This window comes from Lichenostomus cassidix, chromosome 21, assembly GCF_008360975.1.
Source record: "Lichenostomus cassidix isolate B80296 chromosome 21, HeHo_3.0, whole genome shotgun sequence".
Classification (NCBI taxonomy): Eukaryota; Metazoa; Chordata; class Aves; order Passeriformes; family Meliphagidae; genus Lichenostomus; species Lichenostomus cassidix.
Window position 1 is genome coordinate 823746 of NC_139501.1, and position 19274 is coordinate 843019.

General features: G+C 50.1%; 1 protein-coding gene across 2 annotated transcripts; it reads right to left on the bottom strand.

Annotated features, from left to right (window-relative positions):
* Positions 1–106: 106 nt before the first annotated feature.
* On the bottom strand, positions 107–15865 carry CA6 (carbonic anhydrase 6). Of its 2 annotated transcripts, none has more exons than XM_085079953.1 (10): positions 15698–15865; positions 8861–8952; positions 7751–7936; positions 4795–4943; positions 4397–4492; positions 3927–3993; positions 3359–3516; positions 2075–2198; positions 1590–1688; positions 107–1052 (listed from the first exon to the last, which is right to left on the bottom strand). In XM_085079953.1, the coding sequence occupies exons 2-10, from the start codon at positions 8937–8939 to the stop codon at positions 439–441; spliced, it is 1572 nt and encodes a 523-aa protein (XP_084936079.1). In that variant the 5' UTR covers positions 8940–8952; positions 15698–15865; the 3' UTR covers positions 107–438. The 2 variants fall into 2 exon arrangements, with proteins under 2 accessions (XP_084936079.1, XP_084936078.1); XM_085079952.1 differs by lacking the exon at positions 15698–15865 and adding an exon at positions 9985–10275.
* Between the last annotated feature and the right edge of the window lie 3409 nt (positions 15866–19274).

Consider the following 19274-nt stretch of genomic DNA (forward strand, 5'->3'; position numbering starts at 1 on the left):
GGCTTCCCATGCCCTGTCCTGTGGGATACGAGTGCGAGGGAAGGGTGGGAGCTGATGGTGACAGGAGGAAGAAGTGCAGGGAAGGTGGTGTGAAACTGAGGCTGGGTGAAGGATGGCAGAGAAATTTTATTTGACCAGGGAGCAGCTCTTTGGCATGAAGAAAGAGGTTTGGGGATCTAAATCAACCCCCTGGGAGGGATGTAACAGCCAGGGTGCTGGACTGTGCCAGATTCTGCAGTTCTTTGCCTCTATCTCAGTGATGGAGGCTTTGCTCTTTTGGCAAACATCATGGAGCACCAGCAGGTGCACAGTGAGGATATACCAAGCAGGAGGAGAAACAACCAAACAATCTCAGTTTTTCTCAGTTTCCCCAGCAAGCAGTTCGCATTCTCCTGGTGGCTTCAGAAGAGCAGAAGCTGGTGTCACTGGCAGCTGGTGTCACTGGCAGCTGGTGTCAGGCTCCAGCAGCACCCCCCCGAGCAGGGCCATGGGGGTTTGTCCCCAGGCTATGACATCCCCCTGGAGCTGCCCAGCTTTGCACAGCGCCAGCGCCCGAACCTCGGCGGCACTGAGCACTCTGCTCCACAGGTTCACCTGAGCCAGCCACCCCGCAAAACCATTGGAGAACGTCCCCAGCAGAGTGTCCCTGTCCTTGCCCAGGACCAGTGTCCCCCCAGCCTGGCTCACATAGCCCTTCTGGACGCTCCTGGCCTTGCCAGCTGCTCCATTGAGCCAGAGGTTGGCTGTTCCTGACTGGGAGCTCCATGTCACGCAGTGGTGCAGCCAGTGCTGCTCCTGGTGCTGCAGGGGGAAGCTCAGCAAGTGCCCTCCGACCCACAGCCCCAGCTCTGTGCCCACGGTCACCACCAGCTCGTGGTCACTGTCCCCAGTGCAGTAGGACAGGATGGTCTGGCTGCCAGAGGGTTTGGTTCTGCTCCAGAAGCACAGGGTGAAGGCTTGGAGGGACATGGCACAGAGGGGCTGAACCTCCACAAAGCTCTCAATGTTCTCTGCAGGGAAGTAGAAAGCTGGAAAGGTGGAGGATTTCGTACCTGAAATAACCCAAAAGCAAGCAGTTGCATTTCCTATAAAAAACCTAAATCCTGGAGAATACACCCCCAGAACTGGAAGGGCTGGGATGGTCTGAGCTTTCCAGTTACTGATGTGTGTTTTGCCAGCAGGAAGGGGGTTTGAAATGATGAAAAGCTGAGCTGAGCTCCTCCAACCAAATGTTTGGGAAAATCACTTTTTTCCCTCCTTCCTCCCCTTTTCTCATCTTGTGTAAAATACAGATGATGATTATTCATCCTGGGGGAACTGTGAGCTTAAATTTTTCACTGTCTGTAAAAGTGTGCTCCCATGTGGCAGAGAAGCTGCAGCTGCTGGGGGAGTAGCAGGATTAGGGCAATTACAGCATGGTGTTAACAATGCTGAAGATGAAGGATTTCCAGCAGCAGGCCCAGGTATGGAACAAAACCCTACCTGTGTGTCTCAGTACCAAACCTGGCAGTGATTTAGGCCACCAAGGCCAGCAGAGCATGGGTTCTTCATCCTCACAAGGTCAGCTGGACTCAAACTGTGTTGCTCACCTGTGTGGCTCAGTCCAGTCAGCAACTCTGTCTTCATGTCTTGGAGCTCCTTCTGGATTTGGTCCAGCCTGAGGGTGAATTCCTCTGGATGACACTGTGCTGGAGCAATCAGACAGCTGAATTTACAGAAGGCTGGGACCAACCTGTGGTACATTTTCTAGCTGGATCAAAACCTTTGTTTGCAAATGCAGCATTTCACCTTGGTGAGGTGCCTGGCTGCCCAGCCAGAGCTGTTCCCACACAATCCATGCACCAGGCACAGCTGAGCTGAGGGTCCTTCTGTGGTGCCAGGTGGCACCAGGTCCCCTGCAGGTGTGTGACACTCCAAAGGCAGGGCTGGCACACACCTCAGAGCCAGGGGAGCTGGCAGGGTGACCCTGGGACACCTCCAGCAGAAAGGGGACTCCAGCACATCCCACTGCACTGGTTGGCAGTTTGTCACCTTCCCCGCGGGTGTCTGTCCCCCAGGGGTGCCCTGGCCTTACCCTGGGCTGGGTGGCTCTGGAAGGAAGCCTCCACCACTCGGCCCTGCAGGGGCTGCACCCGGCGGTAGTCATTGCGCAGGGTGAGGTTGTGCCAGTCGAGCAGCGTGTTCTCCAGCAGCCGGATCTGGGGACAGCACAGGGCATGGGGACAGCGACAGGGACAGGGCAGGGCATGGGGACAGCGACAGGACAGGGCAGGGCATGGGGACAGCGACAGGACAGCACAGGGCATGGGGACAGCGACAGGACAGCACAGGGCATGGGGACAGGGACAGCGACAGGACAGGGCAGGGCATGGGGACAGGGACAGCGACAGGACAGCACAGGGCATGGGGACAGCGACAGGACAGCACAGGGCATGGGGACAGCGACAGCGACAGGACAGGGCAGGGCATGGGGACAGGGACAGGGCAGCACGGGGCATGGGGACAGGGACAGCAGAGGGCATGGGGACAGCAGCTCTGCCTGCAGGCACACTGCACATCCTGCAGCTCAGGACTACACTGAACACCTCGTTAGAGAGGAATCCTCAGGGTCCCTGGCTGAGCAGGAGCAGGGGAAGGAGCAGAAATGAGAGCTCTCTGCAGCTAATTCGTGACAAAGGCAGTTCGCCTGGGGAGGTTTGAACACCTGCCTGCTGATTTGCATTTATGGAGATGCTGCTGCTATTCTGTCCCTGTCTCACAAGTGCCTACCAGCCTTCCCCTGCCAAAAAGAGTATTTCTTTTCCAAAGAGAGCACACTGTGATCCCCCACTGCTGTAGTCTCAGTTTTATCTTTTTCTTCTCCTGGAAGAAAATGTTTCTGATGCTTTTTTATTATTTATTGACTGAAAAGTCTTGCTTTCAATGTAAGTCTAGACAAGGAAAAACCCTGAAATACCTTCTAAAATCTGCCAATTATTCTGTGATTATTTTAATGTTGTGAATGGCTCTTTTTTGTATTTTTTTTCAGGGGGACTCTCTCGCAGTAGTTTTTGTCTTGTTAATTCTCACAAGTCTCTTCCTTTTCACAGTGCTTCACAGTGGCTGGGCTTAACTGAGCAGAGAGTTTTGTTATCAGTCAGCAGACCTCAGGCCAACTGCTCCACAGCCTGACCCTACTGTGATATAGAATCACAACCACCTCTCAGTAATTCCAGCTAGTAATTCCTAGGAATCCATCCCAAAAGCTCTGTAGGAGAGATGCCCTGAGAGCTCTTCTGACAGGCTGTTCCCAAGATCCCTGGAGGACAGGAAAGGAAATGTGTAGAGGAAAGAGAAGCTGGTGAGAGCCACCACTGACCTGTGTGTGTGACAGCAGGATTGGGGAGTGGAAGATGGTCCAGATGACACTCTCAGAGCAGGGTGGGGTGGTCAGGGAGCCCTGGTACCTGTAGAAGTGTGCAAGGTTTTCTGGCAGCATGGCTTGGACGTCCAGAGAGCTGAGGGTTGTTGATTGACCTCCAGAGGAAGCAGAGAGATGATATTGGGAATTAATGGGGAGGGAAGGATCTGTGCTTGTCACTGGGATATTCTGGGTGCTGGGTGGTGGGCAGCTGCCCTCAGTGCTCTGCCAGTCCCTGGGGTGTGCAGGCTGCAGGAAGCTGATATTTGGTGCTGCAGTGCTCTGCACAGACCTTCGGGATGTATTTATTGTATTCAGGATGAATTTATTGCTTCGGGATGTATTTCTTCTATTTATTTATTTACCTTCAGGATGTATTTATTCTATTTATTTATTTACCTTCAGGATGTGTTTACAGCCATGTTACTGCCAGCAAAGCAGCAGGGAAAGGTCTGTTCCCAGAGGCAGGGGGTACTCACAGGATTTGAGAGTATCAGGGACAGAGAAAGGCATTCCCAGGTCTTACCTGCAAACCTGATTCTTGCCAGTTTGGAAATGAACTCGCTGTAGTAGGTGTTCTCAAAGTGCCCATCCTAAACACAGCACAGACTGCATCAGAAGGTGAATGACCTGCCTGTCCTTCTCACTGCTAATCAACTGAGGGGCTAATTGAGCAACTGGGAGGCAAAGAAAACAAATACCATCACGGATTTCCTGATGGGCTGGAGAATGCAGGGCCTGACAGGTTTGTACACAGACAGCTTGGCTACAGCAGGTTTGTCTGGGTACAGACAGGGAGACAGGATTTTGTGTACAGACAAAAAGAACTGGATTATTTGTGCTACTTTAAATCCACACTGAATTAGGTGTTCCCACTGGCAAAGCAGAGCAAGGCTCAGAGGCACAGGAGGGAAACCCCAGGTGATATTTTTGTGTCTGGAGGGAGGTTTTAGCACACCCAGAGCCTCTGCCCAGCAGCCTGGGGGTCTCACCTACCGTGTACAGGAAGGCCAGCACTGCCAGCCCCTGGGGCTTGTCCTTGGCTTCCTCAAAGCTCGAGTAGTTGGCAGAGTTGTAGTGGACAATGTGCAGCTGTCAGGAGAGATATGGGGTCATTCAGCAAGGAGGGATGGATGGATGGTTTCCTGGGTGCTTTAGGGGACAGACTGAAGGCAGAATCCCCAGCCCAACCCCTGGTGCTCACTGCACAGCTCTGTGATGACTGAGGGGGAACAGCTCCAGCTCTGAAGGATGAGTGCTCTTGCCATGGCTTCTCTTGGAGCCTCCTGCACCAGCACCATCAGGCTCAGGCCTCCCACTGCACCCACCCTGGTGGGAGCTCTGCTTTCCCCCTTCTCTGTGGGGTGCAGAGATCCTCCCTGTGCCACACCAACCTCGGCCATGTATCTCATGCCATCGATGGTGTGCTCAGAGCCACTGGTCTCCAGGTCCAGCCCACCCCAGTGCAGGTGCATCTGGACAGCTCTGTAGACACCTGGGAGTCCTCTGGAGATGTTCATGGAGCATGGCAAATCGATCTGAACTGAAAAAAACAGGATTGCAGACAGCAGTGATCCAGGAAAGGCTTTAAAGCTCAGCTCTCCCACAGCTCAGCACATCCTCAGAGTTGTTAATCACTTCCTTTCCCAGGCAGAAAAGGGCAATAGAAATCAGCACAGTGACCTGTGTGTCACTCAGGCCTCCTCTAACGTGGTGTCATAATTCCCAGTGTTCTGCTCTCTGCATTTTTGAGGACCAGGCAAACTGGGAGAGCCTTGGAAAAGGCTGTGTTACTGCTTGAAGGATTTATACAAACATCTTTTCTTCTCCTTGCCAAGCAGTAGTCACAAACCCTTTGTCCTCCTGCTAACTCACTGCCACAAATCATAGATTATGTTAATGAATCTAGGAGTGAAAATGAAGAATTGCCTCGTCTAAATGAAAGTCCCCAGCATGTTATAAGAGAACTAGCAACTCTCCTTGCAGAATGCAGCACACCATCTCATTCATTAGTCATAGTTTGGGTTTTTAAGGAGTTTCTTTTGTTTGTAAATTGTTTGTAGACAGGCAGGATGAAAGCATGTTTCCTTGTAATATCCCAAAGGCTCTAGAGTGGGAGAGAGAAAAAAAATCTACCTTTTTCATAAGTTCCCTGCTGACTGCCTTCCATAATGAGGGTTATTTACTTCAAGTGCCTCACTAGGGTTTGTACTTTCGGCAAAACACAGCCAGGGAATTGTGCTGTGAGTTTGTAACAAGCTTAAGGCTTCTCTAAGATATTCTAAGCAAGTATTTGCTGCAAGCATGAAGGCAGGAAATAGCCTGGTTTGCTTCTGCTTTTCAGCCCTGTGCAGTGTGAGGGGAAATGTGAGTGCTTTGGGCTGGCAGTGCCTTACTCCTGCTTTGCTCCAGCTTTGCCAGGCAGTGGAGAATCAGCTGGGGCTGTGCAGTGTGAGTGCAGCTGAGCTGCCCCAGCATCCCTGCCTGCAGACTGGACTCTGTCCATCCCTGGCCTCTGTCCATCCCTGCCTACAGGTTGCCCTCTGTCCATCCCTTGCCTCTGTCCATCATTGCCCTGCAGGATGGGCTCTGTCCATCCCTGTCCTGCAGATTGGATTCTGTCCATCCCTGGCCTGCAGGTTGCTCTCTGTCCATCTCTGGCCTCTGTCCATCCCTGTCCTGCAGATTGGATTCTGTCCATCCCTGGCTTGCAGGTTGCTCTCTGTCCATCCCTGGCCTCTGTCCACCCCTGGCCAGCAGCACAGCACACACAGCAGCCTGGCTGCCCAGTCCTGTGTCCTCAGGTAGCTGAGTTAACCAGGTGACTTGAGGTCACAGTTCAATCTCCTCCTGCAGGGAGAGGCACACATGGATGATATTTTAATTTTTCAGAGCTGGGCTTGTTCTTGTCACCAGCTGGAAGAACAACCCTCTTTTTAAACAAACAGAAAGGTCCAAATCTAAAAAGCTTTGTTAACCCAAGGCTCTCTGTGTGAAAGTGTCCTCACCCAGACTCCACCACTGCAAACAGGGTTATCAGGTGTGATTAGCCTGTTGCTAACACAGCTGCAGATAAAATATATCATGTTTATTGGGTGAGATGTTTGAGGTTTGGCTCTGAGAGTCTGTAAGGAGAGTCCTGCTGATAAATCCCTCTCCTGTCCCTTTCAGATCTGCTGAGTGTTTTCCCCAGAGATTCTGCTGCCCTGTCCCATCCCACTGAAGCCAGTGGAAAAACCCAGCCTGACTCACAGGAGCTGTGAATAGGGACAGTCGTTTGTCTTTGTGCTTTAGGAAACTGCCCTGCATCAGAAAAGCATTGTTGGGAAGTTAACAAAAGAATGGGCAAATACACACATGCAGTCAAAAAAGCTAAACCTGCAAGAATTAATGTCTAGGCAGGCAGGGCAGGAGTGCTGACACCAGCTGAGTTTGTGTTGCCCCACAAAAGGAGTTCCAGTTTTCAGAACCACAATCACAGCTGTCTTCCTCTGCTGCTGCTTTGTCTCTCATCACTGCCTTGCCCTCACACCATATTTCTGTCTTTGTAACAGAGAGCAAGAACGAGCTGGAGGTTGTGCAGAGCTAACAGCTTCATGTTCCCAACACCTTCCCAAAACCACTCATCCTTCTCTCCACTGCAGCCATTAGAAAATTCTCTCATTGCTCATCTGTAGTCCAAAAGCATTATCCCAACAGTACCAGCTGATGAATTATTTAGACAATGAATTACGGATTGCAGCAGGGGAATCTGGGATCTCCTAAATTATAAGCCTTGCCTGAAACTGTGTAGCCAAAAGCCAGGCTTTTAACATGTGCTGAGCTTCAGTTTCCCTTCCTGAGCCCCAAAATACCAATCCTCTGTCTGTGAGGGAGGATCCTCCTCTGTGCTGTGCTTTGGGTGACTTGCATCAAAAACCTGGGGTGCAAAGGTTTCCATTCCTGTCACTTCTTATTAATGCTTAGGGCCAAAAGATGCATTTTTCTGAGTGCAGAGAGGAGTCAGCATGGCTCAGATACCACTCACTGCTGCAGTCCTGCTGTCTTGTAGCACATTAAAGGAAAGGGTCAATCTAGAATTCTCCAGCTGCATTTTATCCCCTTTCCATGTCCAACTGGGAAGATACCTTGCAGAAACCTAACTGCCTTTTATTTGTCTGGTTTATTTATGTATTTCTGGCAAGCTTTCCCGTGCGACTGAGGAAAACAGCAAACCTAGGAGAGCAGAATGAAGTGAGATGGTGAAGTCAGGTGAGTTCAAAAAGAGGGCATTGTCAGTGAATGCATTTCCATAGCTAAATCAAAAAATGTGTTCCTGCAGTGCCCTGAGGCTGAACTGCCCAGCCTTACCAGAGTGGCCATTGTTGGTCATCCTGAACTGGCCCTGCAAGGGCCCAGAGTAGCCACTGAGCTCCAGCGGCAGCAGCTGAGGGTTGTACTTCACTTTTCTCCTCTGGATGTCAATGGGAGATTGCTGCTTGCCAGCACAGGCTGGGAAATGCTCTGCCCAGTGCTCCTCATCCAGCTCTCCTTCTCCTGCAGGGGAAGCAAGGAGGTTATGGGAGAAGTGCTGTTAGTCAGGAGAAAGAGAACTCTCCTCATTTGCCAGCAGGAAATGCCAATCTAATTATTGTCACGCCAGGAGCTGCAGCCATAAAAGGTTGCTTTGCCTTCCCCAGAGTGAAAATACACATTATTGTGTCTGCAGGACAACTGTGCTGCAAAATAAGAAACCTGCATTGCAGCAGCAGCTTAGGGTGGCTGGAGGCTGAACCTCCACCAGAGGAGGGGTGTTGATATGGAAATGGGGATTTAAATGGGTCCCAACTGCCAAGGTGGGGAATTGGCTTCTTAACCACTGTGAGTGAATAGGATCAGGGCAATATGCAGGAAGGCTCAGCTTAGGATCAGGAACTGACAGCAATTTGCTATTTTTAACTAGGGAGAGAGCAACTGCAATATCCTTTGTTTTAGCTTAGCCCACTGAAGATCATAAAAGGATTAGCATTTACTTCAGTGAGCTCTGCAAACAACGCCCTGACACAAATGAAATTCAGATAAAATTTCACAAAAAAATATCTAAATACCTAAATAAGTACTTCTTAGTGCTCTGTACTGCCTGGGACATGACAATAAAATAAGAAGCAGGCAGTATGTAAAGCTTTTCCTTCCAGGATCATCCAAAGGGCAGCTTTTCTTCTAACACATTCTAAAGATTTCCCCCATTGTTTGAACCTCGTTGTGCTGCCAACCCTGACAATGTGTCCTAACCACACAAAAGAGTAAAAAAGGGGTGACATTGAGGAGATTCACTTTCAAGACACAGAGGCATCAATGACGTGGAATAAATTAGCTGCTCTGTGATCTCTCACTAAGGGACAGCCAAGCTGCCTCTGCAGCACAAAAGCACAGGGAGAGTTTTTGGCAGCAGCAGCCCCAAAGCAAGCCCATTTTGGTTACCTTTGTATGTCCAGTGCACCTGGTGGCAGTGGCTGAGGGGAGCCAGGAGCAGGGGCAGCAGGAGAGCTGCCAGCAGCATGGCTGAGTGGTACCTGCAGCAGAGCCAAGGGGAGAGTGCACTGCTTTAAACAGCCTGAATGCTGAATTACTGCACGTCTGGCCTTTCCAGCAGCCCTCCTGCCCTTCTCCTCACCCATCCAAAGCAGAAACACCCTGTGCAGGTCGTGTTTGGACAGCCAGCCCTGCTGTCCCTCAGCACTGAGCTGTCCCTGCACACCTCCAGGCTTTCCCTGCTGCCCTCCAGCCTCTGCCTGACCTGCAGCACAGCTCTGCCCACTTCTCCTGTCCATTCACTCCTGATGAATGGCTTGGAAAGCTGCTCGGTGCAAGTATTGGTACAGCAGTGCTTTGTAAGCAAAAACCCAGCCCAGATCCCAGTCATGCCACCTTGCTTCCCTTTACACAGAGGAAACCAAGGCACAAGGCGGTCAGGGAACTGGATTTCAAAAGTGCAGAGCATTCCCAATCTTATTAGAAATCAAAACTGTAGACACTTAGCTCCCCTGGAAATCAGACTCCTGAGATTGGGTTTAAAAGCACTCAACACCCCTGAGCCTTAGCATTCGAAGCATTTTGCTTTCAACACCTTCCCCCACCACTGAAAATCCAATTTGGAATAGGAGAGATTTGCAACTTTTGAAAAATTCAGAGCTCCCAAAAAGAATTTAGACTTGAAAGATACAAGAGGCTGAAACCCCGATGGCTTTCCAAAAAACATACAGGAATTCAAATAAAAACTAGCAGGTGCCAGGTGTCTAAATGCTCTTGTGGACTTCCATATCCCTTCAGACTCTTGATTTCCTTAAAAATGTGTCCCAAGCAAATAATTGCCTCTGGTCCAGTAAAAGAGTCATTTGGCAGAACAGGGAACAGACCTGGATTCTCTGCCTGCCTTTTTGTATCCTGTCACCAGGCAAATGCCATTCCCTTTGAAAAACCTTCTCCTCCCTGCAGGAATGACACTCTGCTGGCAGCCCTTTCTTCCCAGCAGAGGCCCCCAGCTCCCAGACCCAGGATTTCCAACAAAAGGGGAGCAGAAATCTCCCCAGGAATGGAATTTTTACCTTCTATGGAAAAGAGCAAGGGCTTCCAACAAAAGCAGCATGGTTTGGCTGTTGGCTTTAGGTGACAGGCAGCAATATTATTTGGCAGGAAAACTCAGATCAGTGAAATCTCAGCACTTGTTCTGCCACTAGCAATCTAATTTGCAATAATTTTCAGGAACAAGGAGATTTTCAGGCAGTCAGTGAGGTGGCAGTGAGGTGACTGAGGTGAGTCTGGGGTGAGGGTCAGGCTGAGCTGCACAGAAAGGTCCAAAGCCCAGACCCAGGGAGGCTGTGGTGTGGCAGTTTGGGGCCGTTTGGGACAGTTTGGGGCCGTTTGGGGCAGTTTGGGGCAGTTTAGGCAGCACAGGCAGTTGGGGCAGTTGCTGGGCATTACCCTGCCTGAGAGAGCTCAAATCCAGTGTCTGCCCTGTGCAGGGCCAAGCCCTCTAAACTCACCAAAAAAAGATGTGGTGACCCAGAAAGAGCTGCCAAAAAACCATGCAAAACATGCAGCTGGAATGGGAACTCAGGTTTCTGTGCTGGAGAACAGGAGGAGGTATTTTACTCAAACTCCTACTATTTGCATGTGAATTGTTAATGTTTAAAGGCCTTTCCTGGGCTGCTGGTTTGTGCAGTACATATTTAATCTTTGGGCACTGCTGTAATATTGAGCTGATTAACCAAATGTGTTTTTTCCCCTCTCTCCTCTGAAGAAGTCATTTATTCTGACGGTTGCACTGAACTGTGTAAGGACTAAACTAAGCAAACATGCCCTGCAATGCACTTCTTAATCCTTGTGTATCCAGTTGTGTAAATAGGCTTTGAAATTAGCTGAGGGTGAAATTTTGGGGGTTTATACCTCTTTGCACTTCAGGATTCCACAGAGCAGCACAGGAAGGTGTGAGGAAGAGTCAGGCACGGGAGGTCACCTCTCCTGTCACCTGCCTGGGAGTGCAGCAGGGAGTGCAAATGGATGGCACTGTGACAAGCTGCTTGCCTTGCCTGTGCTGTATTGATCAGCCAGCCCAGTCTGCACAGAGGGTTTGAAATAAAGCCCATTCGGGAACATCTCGGTGCCAGGAAACTGGAGATGACAGTGAATTAATTGTTAATGGAGCTTTTGCAACATTTGGGACATTTCACTTGACATCAGCAGGAGCTGTGGGTGCTCAGCACATCTAAACCCCACATCTCTGTTAGCTCAAATTATTGTCTTTAAAGTCCTTTCTGAGCCAAACCATTCTGTGATTCTATGAAGACACAGAAATCTATGGAAAGGATTTACTAAGGGCACAAAGTATGAATTTGTTTTGGGGCTAGGACAGAACAATAATTTTAATCAAGTTATTTAAATGTATTTGGATATTGAGCTTCTAACTGTGAGCTGAATATGATGGAAGTCCTTCTCCTGTATAAAGTATTGCACATGTCAACCACTGGTTCCTGAATCTTGGAGCTTTTTCAGTGTCTGTGGTATTAAACCTGGCTGGCCTGAGGCTTGTCTTGGTCGGCTCTTCTGCTGCTTGGCTGTAATTGCTAGGGAGAAGTTTGGACCTAGTGCCTGGGAACTCCAGCCAGCCCAGCAGGACCCTGGCTGAGGGGAACTGGGGGTTCCCAGGTGAAGGCTGTAACAGGACTCACCTCTGCCAGTGAGAAAATCTGGTGTTGTGCTTGTCAGCCATGAAGATTGTTGGCATGATTTCTTCCCAAAGGCAGAGCACTTTCACACAGATTTCAGCCTTCCCCTCCCACCTCGACTGCAGTAGGAAATAAGCCTTTTATCCCACATCATTGGCTTCCATGCACTTCACTTTTGTCTCCACAGTTTTCTCTGACTCTTTGCCATCTTTTAAATCCTGCTTCTCCCAGGCTATTCTCTCTGTCCTCAGTGGCCTAAAGCTCAGCTCAAGGCTGACATTCTGAGCATTGGTGGCCACATGAAAACCTTGACATGGCATTGAAGCAGCTGGCTCAAACCAGTGCTCCTTTGACCCAGAACTTGAAAGGGTTAACTCCTTTCCCTCTGAATCAGCAGGAATTCCACCAGGGCTTGCAGGAAAAGCTGCATCACTCCCCAGCCCAGCAAACATTTGCCCAGGACCAGGCTGTTTGAAGGGAGATGGACACAGTGCCTTCAATCAGCCTGTCTAGGGTTTTCTAAGTGAGTCTAAAACCTCTTCAAGCAGAGCTCTGTCTGCTGAGGTTGTGCTGGATGAGTGAAAGTATCCACAGCCTACACAGGTTTATGAAAGCCAGAGATCAGCCAGTGCTGGCAGGCCCAGACCCATGAGGAAAGCTGACAATAGATGTGCAGATTGGAACACGAGATTCTTTTATTCAACAATTCCTGTAATGTTTCTACATCTTATTTCCAAAACTGGCCCTCTTTTCTTTGAAATTTTGCCCATGCTTTTTATTTTTTCTTTTCTTTTTCCTTTTTGCCCCTGGTTTTCAAGTACATACAGAGATCACAGAGGGAGAAAAGCGCTGGAATTCATTTCTCCAGTTCACACAATCCCTTTAGACCTCCTTCATCTTATACCATATTTTGATGTATTTGACTAAATTTAATCATAGAATCACAGAATGGTTTGGTTTGGAAGGGACCTTAAAGAATATCTAGTCCAACCCTCTGCCATGGGCAGGGACACCTTCTTACCTTCTTCTGATACAAAGTCAGACACCTTTATTGATTCTGCTGAAGCTTTGTGGTAGAAATGGGCTTTGAGGCAGTCAGAGACAGACACCAGAGATCTACACCAGCGCTCCTAAAGGCAGGATTTGCCCATTTGAAAGCAGAGAGGTTTCCTCTGCGAATTCCATTTCACGGTCCAACAGATCTCAGCATTAGCTACCTGCAGCTCATTGTCAACCTAAATTTTCTTTTGCTCAGTTTCAGCCAATTACTCTTAGTTATAGCTATAACCCTTGGATTATCTTAAAATAGTTTTCCCTTTTTAATGTTCACATCACTTCTGGGGTGGTTATCACCTCTCTGCACCATGGGCAGGAGCAGCCTTTCACTGCCATTTCCCCAAGGTGGAGAAAAGGACAATGTGATGCTATAAAAAGGAGAGAACACGGGCAAATAATCCCTCTTCATTTTAATTTCCAGGAAATGTCATTCCAGCTCTTGTAATGTCTCTTTAGGGCTGCTCTACAGACTTTGCTGAAAGGGATTTCATGTTCTGGATCTCTGCTTGAGACTCTGGAAGAAAGCAGAGCATGAAGGGAGGATTAGGAAGGGGGAAGCCAAACTTCCCAGTGCACTGAGTGTGAGGAGCACTGGAATGTGGGGATGGAAGGAGCTGTGTCAAGAGAGGGCCTTGGGGAAATGTTTGCATCATCCCAGGGCTCTGTGCTTTGCCCTGGATGGGATGCAGAAGGAATAGCTCAGTGAGAAAGCAGCATGTGCCAGTAGCTGTTCACACTGTCAGACATAGCCAGTGCTGAGATTTGAGATTTGAGATTCACATGTATCTGCACTGCTCCCTTAGACAGGTTCTGTTTGCTCCTGATCTCCCAGCACAGGCAGAGGAAGCACAATTGCTGCTCAGTCTCTCTGAAAACCAGCCCTGGCAGTGCTCAAACCCAGGAGAAAACCCCAAGCCTCTTCACAAACAAGCAGTGCACGGAACAAGTAAAGGCTCTGGAAACTGCTGCTGCCCATTGCTGGGTAAGCACTTTTCCTTTCTGCTTTCAGCTGCATTGTGTGTTGAGCAGCTGTGACATCCAGTGGCCAAACACAATACGGTTGGGTCTGGTACAGACCTCTTCATACATGGTAACAATAACAGAGCCCTTCCATGGCACTTTTCATCTTCAAAAAGCTGTCTAAGCACAAATTCATTAACCCTGCACAGCTCAGCAGGGCAGACAGTACAGTGATCCCAAAAGTGCACATGAGAGGAGGACACCACTCTCCAGACTCATGGCCATGAGCTCTCCAGGGACGTGGAGAGCCTCCTGTAGGAGCAGAGTGCAGCACCTTCACCCCCAGGGCAAGGAGCAGCTGGGCAGAGAGCAGGGATGAGAAAGGTGCAGCTCACTCAGCACCTGATGAAGAGGCCACACCACAGGGATGGGCTGTGCCTGTCCTCCCAAGAGGAAAAAATCCATGGTAAAAGAGGGGGAAAGATGGGGAAAGCTATATGAGAGATCCCAGCAGGACCAGAGCTGCTTTGGAAGAGATCCTTTGTCAGAGGCTTGAGGAAAAAGCTTCTGCAGAGATTTTCTGGAAACAGCAGAGGACGCTGCTGATAGATGTGGAAGGCAGGGAAGGCAGCAAAAAATGTGGGTTTGGATTAAGAAATGCAGTGGTGGAATTGGAGAAATGGGAGATTAAAGCCACCTTAAAGTTCCTTTCTAGCCCAGAGCAGCCCTGGCAGAGATGCTGTGCTCTATTTGGGTACCTTTGGTGCCAATCCAGACATGCCTGTTCCTTTGGATTATAAAAGCAGACTGCAAGGAGATGCACTCAGAGATCCAAACTGGGGACAGATGCACCCAGTTTCAGTGATAAGAAACCAGTCCTTGCTTTCCTGAGGCCATCAGTGCCCCAGAGGTTCCTTGCTCAGCTCTGCAGGGTTTTTCTCTGCAGGTCAGGTCACTGCAGGGACCTTCAGCAGGAGCAAAGTGCCCTCAGTCCCTCCTGTCCCAGCAGCTCATCACTGCTGCCCTCTGAGGAGCTTGAAGTGTTTCCCATGAGAATGAAGTTGATTTTTAAGGCAGGAAGACAACATGAAGGAAATTTAAATTGTACTGTCTGTGTTGTACCTGTTCCATGGCAAGAGAATCCTGCTTGATAACTCTGGTGCTTTACATAATTATTTTGCACTCATTAAGGAAACAAATTAGTTGTTATTGGGCTACTCCTTTTTTTTTCCAGGTTATTATTTAAAAAACCCCAGCCCTAAACACCAAATACAATTTCCTAATGGGTAATCAATTCCTAGCTTGCTTTCCCCTCTTTAGTAGGATATATTTCAAAGTGAAGGGGAGACTGTGCTCAGCCAGGAGCCTCAAACACCCTGCAAGAGGCAGTGCAGGACTTGCACTGTGGCCTCTACAGAGAGGATTACTTCATGGTTTCAGCATGGTTGCAACAAGCAGCTATGGCCTTTGGATCCACAACTCCTGGCAATTAATATCCAGCTGGTTTAGAAGCTTTCAGTCTCTGTACAAATCACTGATCAGCAGATCATCAGCTTCTGAGAAATGTCCTCTTTGGTATTAGCATTCTGTCAATATAATACCTGCACAGAATGCACTGGTGCATTGGTTCCCTTACAAGTAACCATTCCCCATCCCCTGGAAATGGATGTTGTAGTTGTTTAGGTAGGTTAGCATTTACAGCAGTGAAAAATATCCTGCCTGGGAGCTGAGTGTGTCCCACAGCCCTGGTGCACCATGGAGGCTGAGGATGGACCCAAGCTGTGTCCACACTCAACCAGTCCTTCTCTAAAACCCTGAGAGAAGACAGGATAATGAAGTTAAGAGCATTGAGAAAGCCATGAGTGGTGTCACCTCGAGCCATTTCACTATTCATGTGCCTGAAGCCTGCAGTGCCTCATTGCAGAGTGAAGCTGTGAGACAAAGGCATGGCAGGGAACAGGATGAAAAGCGAGAGAGAAGGATGGAAAGCCAGAGGAGGTTCTGAATGCCTGGGAGAAAACATCTCAAACAAGTTAATAGATACCCAGAAAGAGCATTATTCAGGCTCTGCCATTACCTTTCCAATGAATGTTCCTTCAAAACGCCAGGAGCTGCAGGGTCAGTGAAGAGCAGAAATGTGAGTTCCAGAGCACTGACCTCTGCATCCGATGGCTTCTCTTTGGAGATCCCCCTGGGCTGTGGGGAGCTGCAAACCTCACTGCCCGAGGTGCAGCACTGCTCTGCCAGGGGAACCTGATCAGAGCACAAGCAGCCTGGCTCTCACTGAGCCACCCAGACACATCCTCAGCCCTTCTGGGAGGCACTGGGGGGAGAGAGAAGTCCCTGAGCATTCAGGAAGTGCTTTCAAGGTGCTCCGAAAGCTCACGCCCTGGAATGCGCCCTGCTAATGGTTATTAAGCATCTCAGTGCATTGCAAACAAGTCCTGATCTGTGGTGGTTCTGCTCTGCCTTGGCACCCTGAGCTGCCTGAAGCAGTGATGAAACACTCTGCAGAGCTCACCAGGCTCCTGCCCAGCTGCTCCAAACAGGGCAGGGAGAGGCTGTCCTGCTTGGCTCCTGTGCTCCTCAGCATGCTGCAAGCTATCCAAAAATGTACATTTATCACACTGCCCATTTTACCTGTACAGCCAGAGGCAGGGCAAGGCCTGGCAGTGGAGGGGTTTTGCCCATGAGAGTCATTCTCCACGTGTGGCTGGTGGATGCCTGTAAGGCAGCTCTGGGTTGGTGGTTTCTCCCCATCTGCTCCATCAGCAGTTCTCTGCTCTGGGAGTTCCTGCGTGGGCTGTCGGATGGCAATGCTGGCTTTGTGTGTCCCAAACTCTCTGTCCCCATCAGCCACACAGGCTCCTTCCAAACCATGAAATATTTCAGAGTGTACTGAGTATTTGATAAACTGGTAACAAGTGTGGATTCCCACAGAAACTCCTGCTTCCTAGATATCTTACAGCCTCAGGGATGCTCTTGAAAGGAAGACAAAGAGAAAAATCAGGCAGGATACATGACTGAGCAGTGGCATTTTTAATATCAGCTCTGAATTTTATCTTAACATGTATGGCAGAGTGCAATTTTAAATCTGCTGATCCAGGAAAAATGATACCAACACCTGAAGAGTGCCAGACTTGCCTGGCAAGGGACAAGTCCTAAACTCTTCCTCACAGGTTCTGAATTCTTTCTCACAAGGAGGAGTTTAGGCTGCTCTCCTACAGCCAGCTCTGTCCCTCAGCTCTGGTTTGGCTGAACAGGGAAAGGAAGCAGCAAGATGCTCAGTGCTCCAGGCAGAGAGTTTGCTTTTCCACCCTTTTCCACTTCTGCCACCACCAACCTAATTATGACCTTTCAGGATGCATTTTCTGTCCCCAAAGAGCACCCTGCTGTATTTCAGCATCAGCCTTTGCTCAGCTACCACACTGTTTAATTTCCCTCGGCCTCAGGCTTTCTTTTGCTCCATTTTCTTTAGCTCATTATGAGACTTGACACCTCTGTGTGATTTTCCTGCATGGCAATAAAAGCACTTCTGCAAAAAGCAAAGATGGTGAAGCACCTCTAATCCAGCAGTTAACCAGCATAACAATCCAGCTTTATGATTTCCAGCATCTGGAATGTGTTTTTACAGGGAAAAACACTTTTTTTTTTCATTCTCATGCCCTCACCCCAGGAAGGCTGCAGGGTAAGTCAGTGCTGCCAAGGGCTATATTATACCTGCAAGGGGGATAATGTCCAGTTTTGGGGGGCTGGCACTTGAAAGAATTATCTGTCTGTAGGTGACAGTTTAATTCCAGGGCTTTTCCTGCCTGGGGTTGCTTTATCTCAGCTGTGTGTAAGCCAGCAGCATTTTGCCCTCGTTCCTGGCTGTGCAGGAAAGCACAAACAGCACACGCAGTGTCGCTGTGGGCATGTGGGACACAGGGCATTGTCACACAGCAGCCTGGCTCCTCCCTGGTCACACCAGCCTCTGGGGGCAGCCTGGAATGCCTCGGCAAGGAGGTCAGTCCAGCAGACTTCCTGTGCTTTTTGTTAGACTTTAAGCTTGCCCCGGGGGGATGTTCTGAGGAAGGAAAGAAAAATGTGCCCAGGAGGTGCAGCAGGCACGGGCTGGCAGCGTGAGGCAGGGCTGCAGGAGCACAGAGCACAGATCTGTGAGCAATAAAGCAATAAAATGGCTTTGTTGGGGCAGTCAGGGTGCACTGGGCACTGCCATGTCATCACAGCCAGAACACAGAACGGTTTGGGTTGGGGAGACCTTAAAGCTCAACCTGTGCCAGCTCTGCATGGACAGAGCCACCTATCCATGGGCAGAGCCACCTATCCAAGGACAGAGCCACCTCTCTATGGACAGAGCCACCTCTCCATGGGCAGAGCCACCTTTCCATGGGCAGAGCCACCTATCCAAGGGCAGAGCCACCTCTCTATGGACAGAACCACCTCTCCATGGACAGAGCCACCTCTCTATGGGCAGAGCCACCTCTCTATGGGCAGAGCCACCTCTACACGGACAGAGCCACCTCTACATGGACAGAGCCACCTCTCCATGGACAGAGCCACCTCTCTATGGGCAGAGCCACCTCTACACGGACAGAGCCACCTCTACATGGACAGAGCCACCTCTCTATGGGCAGAGCCACCTCTGCACGGGCAGAGCCACCTCTCTATGGACAGAGCCACCTATTCAAGGGCAGAGCCACCTCTCCATGGGCAGAGCCACCTCTGCACGGGCAGAGCCACCTATCCAAGGGCAGAGCCACCTCTCTATGGGCAGAGCCACCTCTACATGGACAGAGCCACCTATCCAAGGACAGAGCCACCTATCCAAGCGCAGAGCCACCTCTCTATGGACAGAGCCACCTATCCAAGGGCAGAGCCACCTCTCCATGGGCAGAGCCACCTCTCCACGGACAGAGCCACCTCTCTATGGACAGAGCCACCTCTCCATGGGCAGAGCCACCTCTCTATGGACAGAGCCACCTATCCAAGGGCAGAGCCACCTCTCTATGGACAGAGCCACCTCTCTATGGACAGAGCCACCTCTCTATGGACAGAGCCACCTCTCTATGGGCAGAGCCACCTCTCTATGGACAGAGCCACCTATCCAAGGGCAGAGCCACCTCTCCGTGGGCAGAGCCACCTCTCCATGGGCAGAGCCACCTATCCAAGGGCAGAGCCACCTCTCCATGGGCAGAGCCAGCTCTCCATGGACAGAGCCAGAGCCACCTCTCCAAGGGCAGAGCCACCTCTGCACGGGCAGAGCCACCTCTCCGTGGGCAAAGCCACCTTCCCCTGTCGCTAGCCCCGTGCAGATGCAGGCAGAGCAGCTGGCCAGTGTGTGTTCCTGCTGCACGCTGCCATGGGGTGTCACAGCCACCACAGCAGTGCTCCTTGGCCACCCAGGAACTGGGATGGTTATTCACTTCAAAAGCAGGGGGAAAGTTTATTGTGTTTGTAATTAACCTTTTCCTAGAACTAATACAAACATACACCCACCCCTTTCCAGCCTTCCTCTCTCCAGGTTATTCGCTATTCCCACACCCTCTGTCTCCCGCAGTATCTCCTCAGGGGATGCTCCAGACCCCAAATCATCTGTATGACTCCACTGGAGCCTTTCCTTGTGTTCCATGTGCCGAAGAGCCAGAAATGGG